This window comes from Nerophis lumbriciformis, linkage group LG12 (assembly GCF_033978685.3).
Source record: "Nerophis lumbriciformis linkage group LG12, RoL_Nlum_v2.1, whole genome shotgun sequence".
In the NCBI taxonomy this organism is placed as follows: Eukaryota; Metazoa; Chordata; class Actinopteri; order Syngnathiformes; family Syngnathidae; genus Nerophis; species Nerophis lumbriciformis.
In genome coordinates this window covers 1,277,196-1,303,741 of record NC_084559.2, presented here as the reverse complement: position 1 = coordinate 1,303,741, position 26,546 = coordinate 1,277,196, and the positions used below count along the sequence as shown (strand labels likewise).

The following is a 26,546-nucleotide window of genomic DNA, read 5'->3' as shown; positions in this document are numbered from 1 at the left end:
TTTTTTGCCGATATTCCGATATTGTACAACTCTTAATTACCGATTCCGATATCTACCGATATATACAGTTGTGGAATTAACACATTATTATGCCTAATTTTGTTGTGATTCCCCGCTGGATGCTTTAAACAATGTTACAAGGTTTTCCAAAAATAAATCAAATCAAGTTATGGGAAAAAATGCCAACATGGCACTGCCATATTTATTATTGAAATCACAAAGTGCATTTTTTTTTTTTAACATGCCTCAAAACAGCAGCTTGGAATTTGGGACATGCTCTACCTGAGAGAGCATGTGGAGGTTGAGGTGGGCGGGGTTGAGGTGTGTATGAAGGGTAGCGGGGGGTGTATATTTGTCAGGTTCAAACACTGATGACATCTATTAATCAGACAAGAAGCAAGGAATCAATCAGAGACGGAGTTCAATTTAGCTCATGAGGAGAACGCATGGAGCCGGACCCTTAGTCACAGTCTCGCCCTACGCTCTAAGGTCCAGCTCTTGCGTCTCTCTTTTTATTCAGGAGTTCCACAGTCAGCAATACTAAGGTTGCCTCTAAGAGGAGTGGTCACATATTTTATGCAAAGCAGGTCCAGGACGTGCGATACGTGACGGAATGTTCTGGGGGCCTTGTGCTTTCGCCCCGTCACCGCTTCGTCTGCGTGTTGGAATCTTATCTTGTTGAGGTCCTTGAAGTCTCTGCCTCGTCCGCGTGCCGTCATCCCATCTTCGCTGAAGTCGGTTGAAGTCCTTGGCTGTTGGCGGGCTCAAACAAAGATAACATCTACAGCTGAGGCCACCCCTCAGACAAGAAGTATTTGCCCTTGCTCACATTAGAAAAAGTCCAACTTGAGCACAATAGCTAAATAACTAAAGCAACGGACTTTAAGCATACTAAAGTTAGTGTGATAATACATAATTATTCTAACAATATTGTAGCGTCCCGGAAGACTTAGTGCTGCAAGGGGTTCTGGGTATTTGTTCTGTTGTGTTTATGTTGTGTTACGGTGCGGATGTTCTCCTGAAAGGTGTTTGTCATTCTTGTTTGGTGTGGGTTCACAGTGTGGCGCATATTTGTAACAGTGTTAAAGTTGTTTATACGGCCACCCTCAGTGTGAGCTGTATGGCTGTTGACCAAGTATGCTTGCATTCACTTGTGTGTGTGTGAAAAGCCGTAGGTAAAATGTGATTGGGCCGGCACGCAAAGGCAGTGCCTTTAAGGTTTATTGGCGCTCTGTACTTCTCCCTACGTCCGTGTACCACTACGTACAGCGGCGGTTTAAAAAGTCATACATTTTACTTTTTGAAACCGATACCGATAATTTCCGATATTTCATTTTAAATCATTTATCGGCCGATAATATCCGGAGCCCGATATTATCGGACATCACTACTTTCGGTTGATCAGTTTGGAGCACGTATGTGCAGTTTGGATTATATGCGTGCGCATTGTAAGGCCGGTGAATGCATTTAACATACTACCAGCTTATATTAGGAACTCTGTCAACTATTCAACTTTCAAAAAAAACAGTAAAACAGTGGTAAAAACCAACCCGTCTTTTACCGTAATGTACGTATGTATATGTATTAGAGATGCGCGGTTTGCGGACACAACCGCGGAGTCCGCGGATTATCCGCGGATCGGGCGGATGAAATAAAAAAAAATACGATTTTATCCGCTCGCGGGTCGGGTCGGGCGTATTAATTAGATTTTTTTTTTTTTTTTTTTTTTTTTTTATTGATTTTTTTTGCGGGTGGCAGTTAAACCAATTCGGAAATATATATACATAGTTAAATGTTGTTACCCACATACGAAAAACGAGCAGGCACCTGCTGCATATGCCACAACAGAAGAAAAAAAAAGAAAAGAGATGGACACTTTTACGGAGCGGAGAAGGGACGCCTCGCCGGGGTCCGGGACCGAGGCCCCTTCCCCCGAGAGGGCCCCACCGGGAGCCGTAGCTGAGGCGATCCGCGAGAAGGGCCCGACGCACGTCCAGGGTCACTACCGCGCCCACCGCACCGACACCCCGCCTCGTCCGCTTTCGCCGCGGCCGGCGTCACGCGCAGCAGGTAAGCAGCTTACCTGCCCGCCACCCCCGTGGCTGGGGGCTCGTAACATGGGTCACTGCGCGCGCTCCGCCCGCGCAGCTTACCTGCTTGCCACCCCTGTTGCCGGGGGCGCGTAACAGGAGTCACTCCGCGCGCAGTGCGCTCACGAAAGGGGTGGGGCTCACCCTGGTTGATATAGAGAGCAGGACGGTGGCCATGGAAGTCGGAACCCGCTAAGGAGTGTGTAACAACCCACCTGCCGAATCAACTAGCCCTGAAAATGGATGGCGCTGGAGCGTCGGGCCCATACCCGGCCGTCGCCGGCAGCGAGACGCGCTTGGAGGTGCGCTCAGCGCGGCTCCCATATGATTGCGCACTGGTGTGCGTCTGGGTCGTGACAGCGTGGCACGCGCAAGTCTGTGCTCCATTGGATCAGTCTCCTTTCTTTAACAGGCAAAAGCTTTATAACCTCACCATACCTGCCAACTTTTAAATCAGAAAAACCTAGTAGCCAGGGTCTAAGGGCCGCAGGCCCCGGTAGGTCCAGGACAAAGTCCTGGTGGAGGGTTCAGGGCTTCGCCCCCCGACGCAAAATGATTATTAGCATTCAGACAGGTTAAAATGTTGCTAAAACCATCACTTTTCTATCAGTCACAGTGACTTTTCAAAACAAAAATATTACAGCAAAAATCATATGGGTTGATTGACATGTTTATTCTGTAAGCTAACTTCAATAGTTTGAAATTATTTTGACAGTTAATGCCAGTTATCCTGTCAACCTTTCACAAGACTTCAATTTGTTAATTGAAAGTATAAATAGTATAAACACTTTTAACAGTATGTCGTGCTGTGAAATACAGCCGACACGCGCACCAAACACGAAGCAAGGCCATGGTGCAAGAGAACAAAGGACTTCTTTCATTTAAGGTTTGTGATCAACCATCAAACTCATTCGTTAAAAGGACTCTATAGTAATATAAAGCGAATTTTTCTGGACATTATCATGCAAGAAAAGTTTATTTTTGGGATCGCGATCACCGCGTAATGATTTTTAAAGGTTGCATTACATTATTAACTGTCCCATGTGATCAGCCAGTGCGATTGGAAGTCCATGCTCAATTATTGCCTCCGTAAATAAAACTTCGGCATTTATCACATCCAAAGAATCTGTTTGGGCGACGAAAAACGTTGAAAGTTTTCCACTTGTATCGCTAGCAACGGCATTAGACTTGTGTTTTTTTGTCCCAACGTGGTCTTTTACATCGCTAATTCCTCCGTGTCCGATCGAAAAATCTTGTCTGCACAAGGTGCAATTCGCGTAGTTTTCACCCTTTTTTTTAATTTTTTTATTAATATTAGATATATAACAACGGGCGGATGGCGGGCGGGTGCAGTTCTGATCAAACGTTACATCGGGTGGATGGCGGATGGTTGACGACTTTCTGACGCGGTTGCGGATGAAATAAATTGCCTATCCGCGCATCTCTAATATGTATATATACAGTTGTGGTCAAAAGTTGACATACACTTGTAAAGAACATAATGTCATGGCTGTCTTGAGTTTCCAATAATATCTACAACTCTTATATTTTTGTGATAGAGTGATTGGAGCACATACTTGTTGGTCACAAAAAAAATATTCATGAAGTTTGGTTCTTTTATGAATTTATTATGGGTCTACTGAAAATGTGAGCAAATGTGCTGGGTCAAAAGTATACATACAGCAATGTTAATATTTGCTTACATGTCCCTCGGCAAGTTTACCTGCAATAAGGCGCTTTTGGTAGCCATCCACAAGCTTCTGCTTGAATTTTTGACCACTCCTCTTGACAAAATTGGTGCAGTTCAGCTAAATATGTTGGTTTTCTGACATGGACTTGTTTCTTCAGCATTGTCCACACGTATAAGTCAGAACTTTGGGAAGGCCATTCTAAAACCTTCATTCTAGCCTGATTTAGCCATTCCTTTACCACTTTTGACGTGTGTTTGGGGTCATTGTCCTGTTGGAACACCCAACTGCGCCCAAGACCCAACCTCCGGGCTGATGATTTTAGCTTGTCCTGAAGAATTTGGAAGTAATCCTCCTTTTTCATTGTCCCATTTACTCTCTGTAAAGCACCAGTTCCATTGGCAGCAAAACAGGCCCAGAGCATAATACTACCACCACCATGCTTGATGTTATGGTGTTCCTGGGATTAAAGGCCTCATTTTTCCTCCAAACATATTGCTGGGTATTGTGGCCAAACAGCTCCATTTTTGTCTCATCTGACATCACATAGACAAAGATAAGACCTTCTGGAAGAAAGTTATGTGGTTCTGTGGACACACTTTCTCATTTCAATGTGTTTTGTTTATTTTCATGACTATTTACCTTGTCACTGAAGGCATCACAACTGTGAAGTGAAAACCACTTTCAGGTGACCACCTCTTGAAGCTCATCGAGAGAATGCCAAGAGTTTGCAAAGCAGTAATCAGAGCAAAGGGTGGCTATTTTGAAGAAACTAGAATATAAAACATGTTTTCAGTTATTTCACCTTTTTTTGTTAAGTACATAACTCCACGTGTGTTCATTCATAGTTTTGATGCCTTCAGTGACAATCTACAATGTAACTAGTCATGAAAATAAAGAAAACGCATTGAATGAGAAGGTGTGTCCAAACTGGCTTCTTGGAAACACTCCAGACAAAGGTGGTGAGACCAAACAGGTTGTGTTTTCACCAGGCTTTGTTTGTCTCTTTTGTTAGCACCATAACTCAAAAAGTTATAGATGGATTGCATTGAAAACTTTACGAAATGTTCGAAAAAACAATCCTTTACGACAGGAGTGCTCATACTTTTTCTGCAGGGGAGCTACTTTTCAATTGATCAAGTCGTGGGGATCTACCTCATTCATATATATGAAATATATGTTTTTGTTAACAAGTTAAAGGTGTTTAAAGATAATGCAAGCATGTTTAACACAAATAGTTAATATTGTTAACAACTTAAAGGTGGTTAAAGATAATACAAGCATGTTTAACACATATAGTTAATATTGTTAACAAGTTAAAGGTGGTTAAAAATGATACAAGCATGTTTAACACAAATAGTTAATATTGTTAACAACTTAAAGGTGGTTAAAGATAATACAAGCATGTTTAACACATATAGTTAATATTGTTAACAACTTAAAGGTGTTTAAAGATAATACAAGCATGTTTAACACATATAGATTCCTTTATTTCATGAAGACAAGAATATAAGTTGGTGTATTACCTGATTCTGATGACTTGCATTGATTGGAATCAGACAGTGGTGATGATAACGTCCGCATTTTCGAATGGAGGAGAAAAAAAGTCCTCCTTTCTGTCCAATACCACATGAAAGTGGTTGGTTTTTGGCATCTTATTTGTCCAGCTTCCGTACTCCTTTGTATACACTTTACAAGAAATACATTGTCTGCAAACTCCGTAGCTTGCTAGCTTGTGCACGCCAGCTTTCTGAGACTCTTATTTTGGTAGCGCAGGCAGGATGAAGCAGGGCTTTTATTGTGCAACTGTGCAGTCGGTCTTTGGAGTTTTGACGACAGGTACGGCGCCAGAGTCTGTTGAAATAAAGTGTTTCTCGCCTTCCAGTCGGTAATTTTAATGAGCTGGCAGCAGCCAGCGTCATCTCAGAAGACCCTCGGGTGCCGTGAATGTCAATCAAGTGACGAAAGTGACGTCATAGTGAAGATTTATGATCGCTCATTTTTAGGACTATTTTTTTAATGCCTGGCTGGTGATCAACTGACACACCCTCCGAGATCGACCGGTAGATCGCGATCGACGTAATGAGCACCCCTGCTTTACGACTTCCCACACACAGACCTCGCACACCCGCTACACGCAGGGAATATTAGGAGATGTAGTTTACTTCCAGACCGGCCAATTCAAAAGTGCCAGCAAAAAACTACACTGACCGAGTTTTCATTTTATACCATATCACAAAAAAACTGTAATGTAAATCTAAGAATACTTTCTAATGAGAACTCTGAAATATGACAGTTGCACAAATACTAGCAAATAGTTGTACCTACTACTAACCACTGGTCAGGAAAACTACAGGACTCTCACTTACGATTTGTCAGAGTTTGTTGGTGCCGAACCCCAAGATGCAGAGAAGGCGGAAGGCATTGTGCGAGAAAACATGATTTAATTAAACACTATCGCAAAAAAACAAACAAAAGGGTAACAACAAAAGGCGCGCACAAGGCGGAGAACAAACTTGGCTATGAACTAAAATAGCACGGAGGCTAACTGTGGACAAGAAACAAAAACACTTACTGTGACACGAAGAGTGAAACAAAAGTAGACAGAGCTACAACGACAAGTATTAAGACAGGTAGTAATGACAATGACACATAGCTCCTACAATAATCCAGCAGTGACTGGAGGGTAGGGCAGGTATAAATAGCAGCTGGCTGATTGACACCAGGTGTGGCCAGGTGCCAATCAGCCACAGCTGAGGGGACACAGCACTCAGGGAGACAAACAGGAAACAGAACCAAAACAAGAGCGCTGACAGGAAATACTACACACACAGAGGAAAAACTAAAACACAACCAAACTGTCAGGGGAAAGCCTGACACGATTCTCTTCTAATGTTATACAACGCACATATCTTTCATTCTAAAAATTTAACTGGATATATTAAACCTCAGCATATTGGCTTGGCTACTAGTTGCTATACAGAATGAATAAAGCATAGTCATTGGTACCACAAAATAAATACATTCATTTTAGCGTATGTAAGCCACACCCTGAGTCTAGCTATTTGAATGGCATACCGTATTTTCCGCACCATAAGGCGCCCTGGGTTATAAGCCGCGCCTTCAATGAACGGCATATTTCAAAACTTTGTCCACCTATAAGCCGCCCGGTGTTGTAAGCCGCATCTAACTGCGCTAAAGGAATGTCAAAAAAACAGTCAGATAGGTCAGTCAAACTTTAATAATATATTAAAAACCAGCGTTCTAACAACTCTGTTCACTCCCAAAATGTACGCAAATGTGCAATCACAAACATACGTATATCAACATGGACAGAGCTGCGTGAAAAAAGCCACCCGGCCTCTTCGCGTAAACTTAAACTTACCTTAACCACTCGCTCATCTTTTCTTCATCCATCCCTTCGAGTTAGCTTTTATGATGACGCCGGCTGGAAAGGTCTCTTTTGGCAAGGTCTTCCTTTTGAATATCACCATGGGTGGAAGTTTCTGGCCATTAGCATGGCAAGCTAGAACCACAGTGAAGGATGACTTCTCATTCCCTGTGGTGCGAATATTCACCGTACGTGCTCCCGTTGAATCCACAGTGCGGTTCACAGGAATATCAGTTGCTGTGAAATAGTAATCCGTGTGCGGATGGAGAGATTGCGTCTTTTCATGAACCGGATCCCTGTCGTTTAGTAGGAGCCATTTTGTGGTCTTTACAGATGTAAACACACAAAGGAAATGAAACGTACGGTGATATCCGCGCCCTTTTTCTTCTTCTACGCGGGCGGGTGGTTGCTTACAGTAGAAGAAGAAGCGCTTCCTGTTCTATGGGGGCGGGTGCTTACCTTGGCGGTTGCTTGCGTAGAAGAAGAAGCGCTTCCTGTTCTACCGGGAAAAAAGATGGCGGCTGTTTACCGAAGTTGCGAGACCGAAACTTTATGAAAATGAATCTTAATATTTATCCATATATAAAGCGCACCGGGTTATAAGGCGCACTGTCAGCTTTTGAGAAAATTTGTGGTTTTTAGGTGCGCCTTATAGTGCGGAAAATACGGTACAAAGGGCTGACATACTTATTAGTGTTGTTGCAGAGATGGTTATTAGTGGTCATTGTTGTTGTCAGACACATCGCACATCAATAAGGATTCTTACACTGCTATTCCAACAAATCAGGCCTGGACCTGGAACTCGGTAAAGAAGGAGGATCATGGCTGGGCATCAACAAGAGTGGCAAGTTGGCCGCAATCACAAACTACCTGGAAGGACGGCCCAACCCAGAGGCACATGGACGAGGTGGGATGGTTTTTTTCTCACATTGTTTTCAATATATACAATGTAATATATAACAATTCATTTAAACAGCATCCTTACCATTGTACAGGTTTTATTGTGTCAAACTACCTCGTAGATAAGGAGCTGGACAGCTACTCTTACCTGAAGAAGATATCATCAGAAAGTCACTTGTACAATGGCTTCAACCTCCTCACAGCAGAGTTCAAGTGAGTATAAGATGCGTTTTTGGATTAATTATGTTTTTTGGGGTCTTTACCTATACATCGCATACATCAGACAAAACATAATAGAAAGGTGTGCTCCTTTTATCGAGAGAAAGATAACCGGTTAGCAATAAAGACTTCAGTTGAGGTCCTTTTTAAAGGTCATTATCGCACAAAAACCTTGTACCGTATTTTCCGCACTATTAGCCGCACCTAAAAACCACAAATTTACTCAAAAGCTGACAGTGCGGCTTATAACCCGGTGCGCTTTATATATGGATTAATATTAAGATTCATTTTCATAAAGTTTCGGTCTCGCAACTACGGTAAACAGCCGCCATCTTTTTTCCCCGTAGAAGAGGAAGTGCTTCTTCTTCTACGCAAGCAACCGCCAAGGTAAGCACCCGCCCCCATAGAACAGGAAGCGCTTCTTCTTAAAGTTAAAGTTAAAGTACCAATGATTGTCACACACACACTAGGTGTGGCGAAATTATTCTCTGCATTTGACCCATCACCCTTGATCACCCCCTGGGAGGTGAGGGGAGCAGTGGGCAGCAGCGGTGGCTGCGCCCGGGAATCATTTTGGTGATTTAACCCCCAATTCCAACCCTTGATGCTGAGTGCCAAGCAGGGAGGTAATGGGTCCCATTTTTATAGTCTTTGGTATGACTCGGCCGGGATTTGAACTCCCAACCTACCGATCTCAGGACGGACACTCTAACCACTAGGCCACTGAGTAGGTACTGTAAGCAACCACCCGCCCCCATAGAAGAAGAAGAAGCGCGCGGATATTACGTTTCATTTCCTTTGTGTGTTTACATCTGTAAAGACCACAAAATGGCTCCTACTAAGCGACAGGTTTCCGGTTCATGAAAAGACGCAATCTCTCCATCCGCACACGGACTACTATTTCACAGCAACTGCCTAAAGACTTTCAAGAAAAGCTGGCTACTTTCCGTGCATATCGTAAAAACAAGATAGCTGAAAAAAAGATCCGGCCAGAGAACATTATCAACATGGACGAGGTTCCACTGTCTTTTGATATTCCTGTGAACCGCACTGTGGATACAACGGGAGCACGTACGGTGAATATTCGCACCACAGGGAATGAGAAGTCATCCTTCACTGTGGTTCTAGCTTGCCATGCTAATGGCCAGAAACTTCCACCCATGGTGATATTCAAAAGGAAGACCTTGCCAAAAGAGACCTTTCCAGCCGGCGTCGTCATAAAAGCTAACTCGAAGGGATGGATGGATGAAGAAAAGATGAGCGAGTGGTTAAGGGAAGTTTACGCGAAGAGGCCGGGTGGCTTTTTTCACGCAGCTCCGTCCATGTTGATATACGACTCCATGCGCGCCCACATCACGCTGGTTTTTAATATATTATTAAAGTTTGACTGACCTATCTGACCGTTTTTTTGACATTCCTTTAGCGCAGTTAGATGCGGCTTATAACACCGGGCGGCTTATAGGTGGACAAAGTTTTGAAATATGCCGTTCATTGAAGGCGCGGCTTTTAACCCAGGGCGCCTTATGGTGCGGAAAATACGGTACATCAGCTATAAAATAACTTATTTTTGACATTCTAACATAGAAGAAAGAAGATAGCTTGTATTTTTTAAATGTGGAATCTAATTTAATGAGCTATGCATGAGTGTAGTATGGGCTCTGCTTCAACCTGTTCACACTTACTTTTTAATTGACCATGTCTAACTTGTCAGACCCATCTTTAATTTGTCAGTGATGCCATTTAAAGCAGATACCAGTAATGATACCTTTTTCTGACAAGAGAATGTTCTGTTCTTTTCAGAAGGATGGTAACTTTACATTAGCTGATGCAATCTTACAAATCCACCTTGCCAAGGTCCAAACTGAGAAAGAGTCGGAAACAGTCGGCTAATCATCTAATGAGAAACCATTCAACTTTTTGTCATTAAAATAAATGAAAATACCATTTTGAACAAAATATAAGACACAGATTTCCCAAGGAAATAATCTGAAAGACCGTTCATCTCATATTTAGGCGTGTGTGCGGCTCTCAACTAGGGATGTCCCGATCCAGGTTTTTGCACTTCCGATCCGATACCGATATTGTTTTTGCACTTCCGATCCGATACCGATACTGGCCTATCCGAGCATGTATTAAAGTTTAAAGTTATTTAGCCTACTTAGTTGTCAGAATCATGTTGAAAAGGGTTTTAGTACTCTTGATAACAACTAGCCAGCTGAATTAGGGGAGTTTGAATAATACACAATGGTTGGTAACAAGAAACTGACCTGTTTATTCAAGGATAAACACAAAATAGACAAAGTGATACATGACAAACAGAAATGGTATCATTGAACTAGGGCTGGGCGATATGGCCTTTTTTTAATATTGCGATATTTTAAGGCCATATTGCGATACACGATATATATCTCGATATTTTGCCTTAGCCTTGAATGAACACTTGATGCATATAATCACAGCAGTATGATGATTCTATGTGTTTTGATTGATTGATTGAGACTTTTATTAGTAGGTTGCACAGTGAAGTACATATTCCGTACAATTGACCACTAAATGGTAACACCCCAATAAGTTTTTCAACTTGTTTAAGTCGGGGTCCACTTAAATTGATTCATGATACAGATATATACTATCAGATATATACTATCATCATAATACAGTCATCACACAAGATAATCACATTGAATTATTTACATTATTTATAATCCAGGGTGTGGAGGGGGGCGCCGGATGTAAGTGTCAAAAAGACAGCCAAAAGAGTTTGATATGAGAATAAATCTAAAGTTAAAATATAGGGTAGAAATGCACCCATTTGCAGGAAATGTAGTCTTGATTTTCAACATTTTCTTTCAAGGCTTGCATGTCTACATTAAAACATTCTTCTTCATACTGCATTAATATATGATACTTTTAAACTTTAATGCAGAGAAGGAAATCACAACTAAAAAAATCACTAATTTGTTAATACGGTGTTGATCTGGAAATGTTTGCCTCGGCATTTTGATGGTGTGGACGTGTGGCACCGAATGGAGATAAGCGTCTCGACAGACGTTACAATATTTGAACAATAATGACGAAAACTGTTTTCTCTGTCGTGTCCATGTGTTGAAAATTGTTATGCGCTTATTTTTTTATTTGATTTTGTGCATGGCATATAATTGCTATGCGCAGAGGACGTTTAAACAGTGCGCAATTGCACAAGCGCGGCGCACCTTAGAGAGAACGTTGGTCACACGGCTGCGCTAGCATCACAGCTAACGTTAGCCATGCTGCTACCTCTCTGCTCGGGGAGGACGTATACGTATATGACGTATGACGTGACAGTATGTGACGTGTGACGTGACAGTATGTGACGTGTGTAAGAAAGTGCGCTTGCTGTCTGTGAGAGGGAGACACAGAAAAGAGTGAGAAGAGCCTGTCGTGTAATGCCAGCAGCTAAAAGCAACTGCTTGATAATCCACAGACCTGTGGATGTGTTGAAAGTGTGCTGGAAAATGCGGAACAGAAATTAGGGAGCAGCGGAAAAGTGGTATGTACTATTTAAATAGGTGCGTTGGAAAACACGGAGCGGAGCTTTTTTTTTTAACTGGATCTGGATCGGCATTTTCCCATGCCTTGCCGATACGCATTTTTTTGCAAATATCGGCGGCCGATCCGATCCAAATATTGGATCGGGACATCCCTACTCTCAACCACACGCATTAGAAGAGAGACAGTGCTGATGATGCATTTTTTCTTTTATATTTGGAATCTTTGCACGTTTCTTGCTGTAAGTCTATGTCTTTGGTTCGTGAAGCGTTCACGACTAAGAGCAGCGGTGCTCACTAAAAGTATATTTTTCCAGATTTTTGTGAAATACGAGCTGTTAACAATACCAAAATATAAAATAGGGGTGAAAAAATACACAATTAACCCAGATGAAATTAACCTAGAAAAGATGAGTTATATTTTTATTAGGGCTGTGAATCTTTGGGTGTCCCACGATTCGATTCAATATCGATTCTTGGGGTCACGATTCGATTCTAAATCGATTTTTTTTTTTTTTTCGATTCAACGCGATTCTCGATTCAAAAACGATATTTTCCCGATTCAAAAGGATTCTCTATTCATTCAATACATATGATTTCAGCAGGATCTACCCCAGTCTGCTGACATGCAAGCAGAGTAGTAGATTTTTGTAAAAAGCTTTTATAATTGTAAAGGACAATGTTTTATCAACTGATTGCAATAATGTACTTTTTTTTTAAATAAAAATGGGACTTATTTTATCTTTGTGAAAATATTGGACACAGTGTGTTGTCAAGCTTATGAGATGCGATGCAAGTGTAAGCCACTGTGACATTATTGTTATTTTTTTGTTATTTTTATAAATGTCTAATGATACTGTCAATGAGGGATTTTTAATCACTGCTATGTTGAAATTGTTACTAATATTGATTGTTGATAATATTCATTTTTGTTTCACTACTTTTGGATTGTTCTGTGTCGTGTTTGTGTCTCCTCTCAATTGCTCTGTTTATTGCAGTTCTGAGTGTTGCTGGGTCGGGTTTGGTTTTGGAATTGGATTGCATTGTTATGGTTTTGCTGTGTATTGTTTTGTTGGATTGATTAATAAAAAAAAATAAAAAAATAAAAAATAAATAAAAATGGAAAAATAAATAAATAAATAAAATTTAAAAAATCGATTTAAAAAAAAAAAAAAGAGAATCGATACTGAATCGCACAACGTGAGAATCGCATTTCGAATTTGAATCGATTTTTTTCCCACACCCCTAATTTTTATATACCGTATTTTCCGCACCATAAGGCGCCCTGGGTTAAAAGCCGCGCCTTCAATGAACGGCATATTTCAAAACTTTGTTCACCTATAAGCCGCCCCGTGTTGTAAGCCGCATCTAACTGCGCTAAAGGAATGTCAAAAAAACAGTCAAATAGGTCAGTCAAACTTTAATAATATATTAAAACCAGCGTGATGTGGGCGCGCACGGAGTCGTATATCAACATGGACGGAGCTGCGTGAAGAAAGCCACCCGGCCTCTTCGCGTAAACTTAAACTTACCTTAACCACTCGCTCATCTTTTCTTCATCCATCCCTTCGAGTTAGCTTTTATGATGACGCCGGCTGGAAAGGTCTCTTTTGGCAAGGTCTTCCTTTTGAATATCACCATGGGTGGAAGTTTCTGGCCATTAGCATGGCAAGCTAGAACCACAGTGAAGGATGACTTCTCATTCCCTGTGGTGCGAATATTCACCGTACGTGCTCCCGTTGTATCCACAGTGCGGTTCACAGGAATATCAGTTGCTGTGAAATAGTAATCCGTGTGCGGATGGAGAGATTGCGTCTTTTCATGAACCGGATCCTTGTCGCTTAGTAGGAGCCATTTTGTGGTCTTTACAGATGTAAACAGGAAATGAAACGTACGGTAATATCCGCGCGCTTTTTCTTCTTCTACGCGGGCGGGTGGTTGCTTACAGTAGAAGAAGAAGCGCTTCCTGTTCTATGGGGGCGGGTGCTTACCTTGGCGGTTGCTTGCGTAGAAGAAGAAGCGCTTCCTGTTCTACCGGGAAAAAAGATGGCGGCTGTTTACCGAAGTTGCGAGACCGAAACTTTATGAAAATGAATCTTAATATTTATCCATATATAAAGCGCACCGGGTTAAAAGCCGCACTGTCAGCTTTTGAGTAAATTTGTGGTTTTTAGGTGCGGCTAATAGTGCGGAAAATACGGTATATTTTTTTGCTTGTAAGGAGCAAAACAGTCTGCCAATGGAACAAGTCAAAATTGTCTTGGTATGATTTCTTGAATTTAGACAATATATTTAAGCTTTAAAAATTTAGCAATTAAAACTTATCATTAGCCATACTTACTAGTATTGTGAAGTTGTGTGTCTTTATAACAAACTTGTGGTGCTCAAAAGTAGTATTTTTTCCCTTGGAAGAGCTATTGCCTAAAAACAACTTCTTATATCTCAATGAAAAAATACTATTCTGGGGGCTTGCAACTTGTATTAAGTTTGTTTAAATATTTTGACTAGAAATTAGCAATATACTGTATACTTGGTGAGATTGTGAGTTTTTCCAGTGTTTTGTAACATAATAATTAATGGAAGCGGCCAAGTCATGTCCTTACATTTGTACATTGTAGTTTTGAAAATGCCTATGTGAATGCTCCCAAATAATTATAATCTTTGTACGTAGCCTTTGCAAAGAGGCGTTATGGTGCAAATTGTAAGTTGATTCAATGAAAGTGAATCATAAATAGGGGTGTAACCGTACGTGTATTTGTATTGAACCATTTCATAACGGGGGTTCGGTTCAGAGGTGTACCGAACGAGTTTCCACACGGACATATTAAGTAGCGTAACGCACGTTGTGTAAACAATGCACACCGAGGCACAACACACGCCATGCTAGCAGCTAACGGGCTAGGATAGACTGACCATACGTCCTCTTTTCACCGGACATGTCCTCTTTTGCGGAGCTGTCCGTGCGGAGTTTCTTAAATGCCTCAAATGTCCGGCATTTTGAGTTAGGGTTGCGTGTATTTTCAATGTACGGTCAGGGTTAAGAAGGGGTTAAAAACAAAACAAACAGCAGCATTGGTGAGGGAGGGGCAGAGACAGAGAGAGAGAGAGAGTTATGATAAACGCGCATGCGTCGCCAGGCTCTGCTTTTTGTCCATAGATTTATCACATTTAATTTTTTATTATCTATAGCAGGGGTGTCAAAAGTGTGCCCCGGAGGCCATTTGCGGCCCACAGCTAATGTTTTAAAGGCCCACGGCACATTCTAAAAATACTATTCAAATAAACAAAAACATAACAAAAGTGAAATAAAAAAGCTTAAAGGTTAAATGTAATTTAGAAAAAGTTGCAATGTTGACTAATAAAACAAAGCTGGTTTTTTTTCTTTCAAACTGTCATTGCTCAAAACATAATATTGAATCAAAATCAATGTTATTACCGTATTTTCCGCACCATAAGGCGCCCTGGGTTATAAGCCGCGCCTTCAATGAACGGCATATTTCAAAACTTTGTCCACCTATAAGCCGCCCCGTGTTATAAGCCGCATCTAACTGCGCTAAAGGAATGTCAAAAAAACAGTCAGATAGGTCAGTCAAACTTTAATAATATATTAAAAACCAGCGTGATGTGGGCGCGCATGGAGTCGTATATCAACATGGACGGAGCTGCGTGAAAAAAGCCACCCGGCCTCTTCGCGTAAACTTACCTTAACCACTCGCTCATCTTTTCTTCATCCATCCATCCTTTCGAGTTAGCTTTTATGATGACGCCGGCTGGAAAGGTCTCTTTTGGCAAGGTCTTCCTTTTGAATATCACCATGGGTGGAAGTTTCTGGCCATTAGCATGGCAAGCTAGAACCACAGTGAAGGATGACTTCTCATTCCCTGTGGTGCGGATATTCACCGTACGTGCTCCCGTTGTATCCACAGTGCGGTTCACAGGAATATCAAAAGTCAGTGGAACCTCGTCCATGTTGATAATGTTCTCTGGCCGGATCTTTTTTTCAGCTATCTTGTTTTTACAATATGCACGGAAAGTAGCCAGCTTTTCTTGAAAGTCTTTAGGCAGTTGCTGTGAAATAGTAATCCGTGTGCGGATGGAGAGATTGCGTCTTTTCATGAACCGGATCCCTGTCGCTTAGTAGGAGCCATTTTGTGGTCTTTACAGATGTAAACACACAAAGGAAATGAAACGTAATATTCGCGCGCTTCTTCTTCTTCTACGCGGGCGGGTGGTTGCTTACAGTAGAAGAAGAAGCGCTTCCTGTTCTATGGGGGCGGGTGCTTACCTTGGCGGTTGCTTGCGTAGAAGAAGAAGCACTTCTTCTTCTACGGGGAAAAAAGATGGCGGCTGTTTACCGTAGTTGCGAGACCGAAACCTTATGAAAATGAATCTTAATATTAATCCATATATAAAGCGCACCGGGTTATAAGGCGCACTGTCAGCTTTTGAGAAAATTTGTGGTTTTTAGGTGCGCCTTATAGTGCGGAAAATACGGTATAAATTATTGACCTATCCAAGATTCCCATTACTTCACATCAAATATTCCACTTAGATAAATATTTTTGGTGGAAGATTTTGCAAATTTGGTAAATAAATAACCCAAAAATGTATATTTTGTTGTTTTCTTACTGTACCGAAAATGAACCGAACCGTGACCTCTAAACCGAGGTACGTACCGAACGGTAGAAAATGGAAGGATGGATAAACAAAATGATTGAACTGATATTGAAACTGATAACCGAGACTGTATAGTAAAAGTGGGGACAATGGGTATCAATATAGAGACAGACAGTATAGTTGGAGATGTGATTCATAACAGGCTACTTTAGGGAACAGCGTTAAATGTTAGTTTTAAGACACTCCTTGTTTTTTTCCAATCTTTAAAAAGTGTCTGGTCTCCCTCATTGAGATACACAGTCTTCATTTACAACCCTTTAGGCGCAGCTGTTCAGTCTGGCGATGACTAATCAAAAGCTTGGGGTTGATTGTCTTGCTTGTTAAGCCAATACGGCCTTGATTAGTATTTTTTTTTCCTCCCATGTCCTACATGCAAGTGATTTATTCACTGACAGCCCTTGCTTTTCCTGAACACTGAGAGGCTGGCCTCAGGGGAGTTAATGCCATGTATTCCATACATATTTTGGATCTTATCTGCGCTCTGCTCCGCTTGGTGTGCTGAAGGCATAACCAACATCTCATCTCACTTTGCAATAACGTTAGGTTCTGATCCCCCTTTATGTCACTCTGACTTTTAAGTGAATACCCAGACCGGAGTGATTTGAAATGAATATCTCTTTGGCGATCTCTGGAGTAAAGACTGAATGTTGAATACATTTACAAGTAAACACAATATATTAAAGAACTCCAAAGAGCAATCATATAACCTCATACTCAGAGACCTGTAGAATTTTGTGTTTATTGGAAAAACTGTGATGATTTAGATCAGGGGTGCTCATTACGTCGATCGCGATCTACCGGTCGATCTCGGAGGGTGTGTCAGTCGATCACCAGCCAGGCATTAAAAAAATAGTCCTAAAAATGAGCGATCATAAATCTTCACTATGACGTCACTTTCGTCACTTGATTGACATTCACGGCACCCGAGGGTCTTCTGAGATGACGCTGGCTGCTGCCAGCTCATTAAAATTACCGACTGGAAGGCGAGAAACACTTTATTTCAACAGACTCTGGCGCCGTACCTGTCGTCAAAACTCCAAAGACCGACTGCACAGTTGCACAATAAAAGCTCTGCTTCATCCTGCCTGCGCTACCAAAATAAGAGTCTCAGAAAGCTGGCGTGCACAAGCTAGCAAGCTACGGAGTTTGCCGACAATGTATTTCTTGTAAAGTGTATGCAAAGGAGTACGGAAGCTGGACAAATAAGATGCCAAAAACCAACCACTTTCATGTGGTATTGGACAGAAAGGAGGACTTTTTTTCTCCTCCATTCGAAAATGCGGAAGTTATCATCACCACTGTCTGATTCCTATCAATGCAAGTCATCAGAATCAGGTAATACACCAACTTATATTCTTGTCTTCATGAAAGAAATGAATCTATATGTGTTAAACATGCTTGTATTATCTTTAAACACTTTTAACTTATTAACAATATTAACTATATGTGTTAAACATGCTTGTATTATCTTTAACCACCTTTTAAGTTGTTAACAATATTAACTATATGTGTTAAACATGCTTGTTTTATCTTTAACCACCTTTAAGTTGTTAACAATATTAACTATTTGTGTTAAACATGCTTGTATTATTTTTAACCACCTTTAACTTGTTAACAATATTAACTATATGTGTTAAACATGCTTGCATTATCTTTAAACACCTTTAACTTGTTAACAATATTAACTATATGTATTAAACATACTTGTATTATCATTAAACACCTTTAATGTATTAACAATATTAACTATATGTGTTAAACATGCTTGCATTACCATTAAACACCTTTAACTTGTTAACAAAAACATATATTTCATAAATAAGTAAATATAAATTATATATATGAATGAGGTAGATCCCCACGACTTGATCAATTGAAAAGTAGCTCGCCTGCAGAAAAAGTGTGAGCACCCCTGATTTAGATATTTTCACATTCTAGCCTATCAAAGATAAATTTGTGCTAAAAGAACAATAAATAGTAGAGAACACGGGAGCCCAAGAATTACTCAAAAAATCTTAATAATGTTGACTTTCAGTTTATCTTACCATCAGCAGGGCCTACAAGCTCATTTCTTTGAAGTAAGTTGTTTGTATATTTTTATTAATGTTGTTTAGGAACTTTATTGTTGTTGTACAACTATGTCTTCTTTTATTTTTAGGTAGGAGTATCATTATTGTTATTTATTGAGCAAAAATTATTTTTTCAGCTGATCATAACCTTGCTCGTCGTTTTATGAGAACTATAAAACTGACAAAATATGTTAGTTTTCAAAATACTTATTTTAACATATATGTGAATGTTCACTAGGGATGTCCCGATCCGATATTTGGATCGGATCGGCTGCCGATATTTGCCAAAAATTGCGTATCGGCAAGGCATGGGAAAATGCCGATCCAGATCCAGTTTAAAAAAAAAAAAAACTCCGGTCCGTGTTTTCCAAAGCACCTATTTAAATAATACATTCCACTTTTCTGCTGCTCCCTTCCGTTCCACATTTTCCAGCACACCTTCAACACATCCACAAGTCTGTGAATTCTCACGCAGTAGCTTTTAGCTGCTGGCATTACACGACAGGCTCTTCTCACTCTTTCCTTTGTCTCCCTCTCACAGACAGCAAGCGCACCTTCTTACACACGTCACATACTGTCACGTCATACGTCACATACGTATACGTCCTCCCCGAGCAGAGAGGTAGCAGCATGGCTAACGTTAGCTGTGATGCTAGCGCAGCCGTGCGACCAACGTTCTCTCTAAGGTGCTCGCCTGTGCAATTGCAAACTGCTCAAGCGTCTACTGCGCATAGCAATTATATGCCACGCACAAAATCAAATAAAAAAAATAAGCGCATAACAATTTTCGACACACGGACACGACAGAAAAAACAGTTTTCGTCATCATTGTTCAAATATTATAACGTCTGTCGAGACGCTTATCTCCATTCGGTGCCACACGTCCACACCATCAAAATGCCGAGGCAAAAATGTCCAGATCAACACCGTATGAAAAAAATAGTGATTTTTTTAGTTGTGATTTCCTTCTCTGCATGAAAGCTTAAAAGTAGCATATATTAATGCAGTATGAAGAAGAATGTTTTAATGTAGACATGCAAGCCTTGAAAGAACATTTTAAAAATCAAGACTACATTTCCTGCAAATGGGTGCATTTCTACCCTATATTTTAACTTTAGATTTATTCTATCAAACTCTTTTGGCTGTCTTTTTGACACTTACATCCGGCGCCCCCCTCCACACCCTGGATTATAAATAATGTAAATAATTCAATGTGATTATCTTGTGTGATGACTGTATTATGATGATAGTATATATCTGATAGTATATATCTGTATCATGAATCAATTTAAGTGGACCTCGACTTAAACAAGTTGAAAAACTTATTCGGGTGTTACCATTTAGTGGTCAATTGTACGGAATATGTACTTCACTGTGCAACCTACTAATAAAAGTCTCAATCAATCAATCAAAACACATAGAATCATCATACTGCTGTGATTATATGCATCAAGTGTTCATTCAAGGCTAAGGCAAAATATCGAGATATATATTGTGTATCGCAATATGGCCTTAAAATATCGCAATATTAAAAAAAGGCCATATCGCCCAGCCCTAGTTTCAATGATGCCATTTCTGTTTGTCATGTATAATTTTGTCTTATTTTGTGTTTATCCTTGAATAAACAGGTCAGTTTCTTGTTACCAACCATTGTGTATTATTCAAACTCCCCTAATTCAGCTGGCTAGTTGTTATCAAGAGTACTAAAACCCTTTTCAACATGATTCTGACAACTAAGTAGGCTAAATAACTTTAAACTTTAATACATGCTCGGATAGGCCAGTATCGGTATCGGTCAGTATCGGTATCGGGTCGGAAATGCAAAAACAATATCGGTATCGGATCGGAAGTGCAAAAACCTGGATCGGGACATCCCTAATGTTCACATAAGATTGTGAATAGGTAAAGGATTGTGGCTGATCGGCAAAAATAAAAATAAAAAGTGCCGTTTTCCTTTTAACGTAAAAGAATCGTGTGCTGTCAAAACAAATTGCGTGATTCTTTTGTGTATATAGGTGAAAAATGCAATTTTGTGTGTGACTTTGACTGCTCTAAAATAAATATTTTCCCCTTCATTCTTGTCTTACCTTATACACACACACCATAATAATACTCCTATGTTGAAGCACAGTACAATCCATCAAGCGGTGCGACTTCATAGGAACATATAAAATGTTGGTGTTGTTTACTTGAGTCATATTGCAGTCTGCACGTATCTCTTATGTGTGACTGCCATCATATTGCAGTCTACATGTATCTCTTATGTGTTACTGCCATCTACCGGTCACACTTATCATTTCACCATGTACCAAATAAAATAGCTTCGAGGTCGGTAAGCACAACCGAAATGATTTCGTACATTCGGCGCACTGTCGAGTTTTGAGAAAAATAAAGGATTTTAAGTGCGCCTTATAGTCCGAAAAATACGGTAATTGTCAGGTTGCGACAGGTGTGGGTCGATACCTAAGGAAACTATAGGGGAAATACTAGAAAATAAACTACCGTATTTTCCGCACTATAAGGCGCACCGGATTATTAGCCGCACCTTCTATGAATTACATATTTCATAATTTTGTCCACCAATAAGCCGCCCCGGACTATAAGCCGCGCCTACGCTGCGCTAAAGTGAATGTCAAAAAAACGCTGCGCTAAAGTGAATGTCAAAAAAACAGTCAGATAGTTCAGTCAAACTTTAATAATATATTGAAAACCAGCGTTCTAACAACTCTGTCCCAAAATGTACGCAAATGTGAAATCACAAACATAGTAAAATTCAAAATGGTGTAGAGCAATAGTAACATAATGTTGCTCGAACGTTAATGTCACAACACACAAAATAAACATAGCGCTCACCTTCTGAAGTTATTCTTCATTCGTAAATCCTTCGAATTCTTCGTCTTCGGTGTCCGAATTGAAAAGTTGCGCAAGCGTGGGATCCAAAAATGGCCGGCTCCGCCTCGTCGAAGTCATCGGATTCAGTGTCGCTGTTGTTGTGCAGCAGTTCTGTGAATCCTGCCTTCCGGAAAGCTCGGACCACAGTTGTGACCGAAACTATCTGCCCAGGCATTTACGATCCACTGGCAGATGTTGGCGTATGTCGACCGGCGCTATCTGCCCGTCTTAGTGAAGGTGTGTTCGCCTTCGGAGCTGTGTGAAAAAAGCCACCCGGCCTCTTCGCGTAAACTTCCCTTAACCACTCGCTCATCTTTTCTTCATCCATCCATCCCTTCGAGTTAGCTTTTATGATGACGCCGGCTGGAAAGGTCTCTTTTGGCAAGGTCTTCCTTTTGAATATCACCATGGGTGGAAGTTAGCATGGCAAGCTAGAACCACAGTGAAGGATGACTTCTCATTCCCTGTGGTGCGAATATTCACCGTACGTGCTCCCGTTGTATCCACAGTGCGGTTCACAGGAATATCAGTTGCTGTGAAATACGGTAGTAATCCGTGTGCGGATGGAGAGATTGCGTCTTTTTATGAACCGGATCGCTTAGTAGGAGCCATTTTGTGGTCTTTACAGATGTAAACAGGAAATGAAACGTACGGTGATATCCGCGCGTTTTTTCTTCTTCTTCCGGGGGCGGGTGGTTGCTTAAAGCGCTTCCTGTTCTATGGGGGCGGGTGCTTTCCTTGGCGGTTGCTTGCGTAGAAGAAGAAGCGCTTCCTGTTCTACCGGGAAAAAAGATGGCGGCTGTTTACCGAAGTTGCGAGATCGAAACTTTATGAAAATTAATCGTAATAAAGCGCACCGGGTTATAAGGCGCACTGTCAGCTTTTGAGAAAATTTGTGGTTTTTAGGTGCGCCTTATAGTGCGGAAAATACGGTAGTAACAAAATAACATACAAAATACAGGGGGGGTAACAAGACAGGATAAATAAATACAAAATGCATATGTAGCATTAACTTCAATACGGGAAAAGCAGTAGAAAATGGATGGATGGATCACATAGATTTTGTGGCTCCAAGTGGGTTTTTAATTTGATGGAAACAGGCCCAAATGGCTGTTTTGATGCAAAAGGTTGCAGACCCCTGGTCCGAACATTCAATGGCAGCTAATGTTAGCTATCCAAATCACTATCATTAGCTGACAACACAAAAAGCACTGCTTTACATGTTATGCACAGGCGTAGTTAGGTCATTACGTGCTGAAAAGGATACAATGATTTAATGCTTCAAATACATTGGAAAGTTAGCGCCTTCAACACTGCAAAAAGTCAGTGTTCAAAAACAAGAAAAAAAAAATACAAAAATGAGGGGTATTTTATTTGAACTAAGCAAAATTATCTGCCAATAGAACAAGAAAATTCGGCTTTTCAAGACTTTCCAAAACAAGTCAAATTAAAGCTGCAAGCAGCATTGGTCGGGCCCGCGTATTTGGCAGGTGCTAGTCCTAAGTGTCCCAATACTTTTGTCTACTTTTAGTCTGAAGTGTCCCAAGACTTTTGTCTAGTGTACCTACCTTGTCTGCATTGTGTGGGCATGTTGGTGCTTCCTGCTTTTGAGCAGCCATCTTAAAAAAACAGCAGCACAGCAGCATCAGTGCAGCGGGTCTTTGAAGGGTCATAAAATCAAAACCGGAGCAGGTATTAAAAAGCTGTTCTATACTTTTATACACAAGGGTTCAATATCTCTCCTGTGTTAGTTTGAAGCCTAAACGACAAACGCGCTCAGAGGAGATAGATTTTGAAGGAAGGTGACCGGTATTTACAAAAATGTTGTTTTGAAGGGGGAATAGTAAACTTCCTGTTGATTTTTGCTGGGGGTTGTCAATTTATGAACTGTAGGTCTAAGTGAGACCTACATTGAGGTTTTTGTTTCATGTCTCTCCGACCTTCCCAGTGGGAGTTACAGGCAGTTTTGTCATTGTTTTCTTCCGAGGAGCAGTTTTTTCTCCGTTTTATTAAAAAATTGCTCTAGAGCGCAATTTTTAAATTTGGGGTTAGGTTTTTTTATTAGATCGCAATTTCTGCTGGTCCTGATGTGTGTGTTCAGTTCGGTGAGTTTTGAAGCATGTTAAGGGGGTCAAATTACAGCTCAAAGAGGCAAAAGTGACTGTTTTTAGTAAATTTTTGTCTTGAAGGAGGAATTGCCAACTTCCTGTTGATTTTTGCCCGAGGAAATTAATTAATGAAAAGTAGGGCTAAGTGAGCCCTACATAGAGGTTTTTGTTTCATGTCTCTACAACATTCGTACTGGGAGTTATAAGCAGTTTTCTTTCTAGGGGGCGCTAGAGCGCAATTTTGAGTTTTGGGATTCGGTTTTTTTATTAAAAGACAATTTTCGCAGGTCCTGATGTGTGGGTCAAATATGGTGAGTTTGTTAAGTGGGTCAAATTAGTGCTCAAAGAGGCGGCGGAATAATAATAAAACCTTAGAAAAACAATAGGTCCTTATGTCCCATTGCAAAAGGACTCCCGTTGGGATTCCTTTTACAATGGGCCATGCGGGCCCTAATTAGCTAACCTCAATGAACCCCAAAATACCTTAAAATAAGTATATTCTCACTAATAACAAGTGCACTTTTCTTGGTAGAAAAAAAAAGAGACCTTTTTGCTCAATATGTTGAAAAATATTCTTAAATGAAGTAAATGCTAGTGCCATTATCTTGACATAATGATATGCGCTCGGCATTACATTTCTTGAAACCAGCAAACTTATACTAAAAACTAGTTTATTGTTCTTAATGGAAAGGCAACAAGGCAACCGCTTGTTACTCTCGGGGTCTCCTAGCCGCTCAGGCAAATCATATTGTCTAAAAATGCATTTTTCCATGGATAACATGACATCATCGCGCCAAGTGCGTGCTCTTTCAGTCAATTAGTGCACATATATACAGCCCGGCCCCCGGCAAAAAAAAATTTTTATTGTAATTTTGAATTATTTATCTGAATGTGCATGAACTATTTCTGTTAAAAAAAAATTTGAAATGTTAAATGTTTAAATATTAACTGTCAGTTTACTGTACTGTGCCAACTGTACTACTATATGTGTACCTATTTTCTATTGTTTCATTGAAAATAAAACAGCAAAGTCCATTTTGCTGTCATCTGTTTTAATTATGAGACACAATTGTGTCAAAGTCATGATTTTTTTTCCATGCTTGAAGTAAGAAATTATTACTTTAAAAAAAAGTAGTTTTACACTTGTGAGTGTTGATGACACAGCTTTGCAACACTTGATATTCTAGTTTCAAGCATGTTTTACTCAATATAGGTCATCAAATCTCAGCTACAAGCTGTAATAATTTAGGGCCAAAACCCTTAAAACAAGTAAAACACTAACATAAAATCTGCTTAGTGAAAAGAATTATCTTATCAGACAGAAAATAAGCAAATAGCACCCTAATTTGAGATATTTAATCTTACTTAAATTTCAGTTTTTGCAGTGTATGCATTTGCATAAAGGTTACAAACCGCCCTTTTAAAAAAACAGTATTGGTCGAATGTGATTAGAAAACAATATATTGCTAGTCAAAAAGTGTAATTTTTTTTACCAGATCCTTAAACATTATTGATGTGTAGGTGATCTTAAAAAAAATGTGTAAATGTAAAAAAAAAAAGAAGAAAAAAAAGGTTTAAACCCCACTAGAGATGCGCGGTTTGCGGGCACAACCGCGGAGTCCGCGGATTATCCGCGGTTTGGGCGGATGAAATTTAAAAAAATTAGATTTTATCGTCGGGTCGGGTCGGGTCGGGCGGTTGAAATAAAAAAAAATTAGATTTTAAATAGATTCAGGCGGGTGGCAGTTAAACCAATTGGGAAATATATATACATAGTTAAATGTTGTTACCCACATACGAAAAACGAGCAGGCACCTGCAGCATATGCCACAACAGAAGAAAAAAAAAAAAGAGATGGACACTTTTACGGAGCGGAGAAGGCCCCCGACGCCTCGCCGGGGTCCGGGACCGAGGCCCCTTCCCCCGAGAGGGCCCCACCGGGAGCCGTAGCTGAGGCGATCCGCGAGAAGGGCCCGACGCACGTCCAGGGTCACCACCGCGCCCACCGCACCGACACCCCGCCTCGTACGCCTTTGCCGCGGCCGGCGTCACGCGCAGCAGGTAAGCAGCTTACCTGCCCGCCACCCCCGTGGCCGGGAGCTCGTAACAGGGGTCACTCCGCGCGCTCCGCCCGCGCAGCTTACCTGCCCGCCACCCCTGTTGCCGGGGGCGCGTAACAGGGGTCACTCCGCGCGCAGTGCGCTCACGAAAGGGGTGGGGCTCACCCTGGTTGATATAGACAGCAGCTAGGACGGTGGCCATGGAAGTTGGAACCCGCTAAGGAGTGTGTAACAACCTACCTGCCGAATCAACTAGCCCTGAAAATGGATGGCGCTGGAGCGTCAGGCCCATATACCCGGCCGTCGCCGGCAGCGAGACGCGCTTGGAGGTGCACTCAGCGCGGCTCCCATATGATTGCGCACTGGTGTGCGTCTGGGTCGTGACAGCGTGGCACGCGAATGTCTGTGCTGCATTGGATCAGTCTCCTTTCTTTAACAGGCAAAAGCTTTATAACCTCACTAATGCCTTGCATCGTCTATATTAGATATATAACAACGGGCGGGTGCGGGCGGATGGCGGGCGGATGCGGTTCTGATCAAATGTTAGATCGGGTGGATTGCGGATGGTTGACGACTTTCTGATGCGGTTGCGGATGAAATAATTGCCTATCCGCGCATCTCTAAACCCCACCTACATGATTACCGTTTAGTGGTACTGTAAATCATCCAACCATAGTTAGGAAACAAAATAAGAGCTGGCCATTAGGAAACTGCTCTGCTGCTTTAGTCGTGAGGACTCTTAATTAGTGTGTCCCTGCCAGCATGCAAATGACTTCCCTCACAGATGTAAAAAAGACCGTTTTTTCCCCCCCCGTCGCTGTGGCTTGGACCCCCTGCTGTTCATTCACCGAAGCCTAAAATCCGTACCTCCCTCGTGCTCAAAGGGACTTCAAATGTAGAAAAGTCTTACTCTTGGTTTCATAAG

General features: G+C 41.1%; 1 protein-coding gene across 2 annotated transcripts in view; it reads left to right on the top strand.

Annotated features, from left to right (window-relative positions):
• Window positions 1-26,546, top strand: part of LOC140679237 (transport and Golgi organization 2 homolog) — a 71,890-nt gene that overhangs the window by 33,416 nt on the left and 11,928 nt on the right. For both annotated transcript variants that reach the window (XM_072914234.1, XM_072914235.1), the window contains exons 4-5: window positions 7,957-8,076; window positions 8,165-8,282. In XM_072914234.1, coding sequence (XP_072770335.1) covers window positions 7,957-8,076; window positions 8,165-8,282 — 238 coding nt within the window. The remainder of the gene's footprint in view (window positions 1-7,956; window positions 8,077-8,164; window positions 8,283-26,546) is intronic.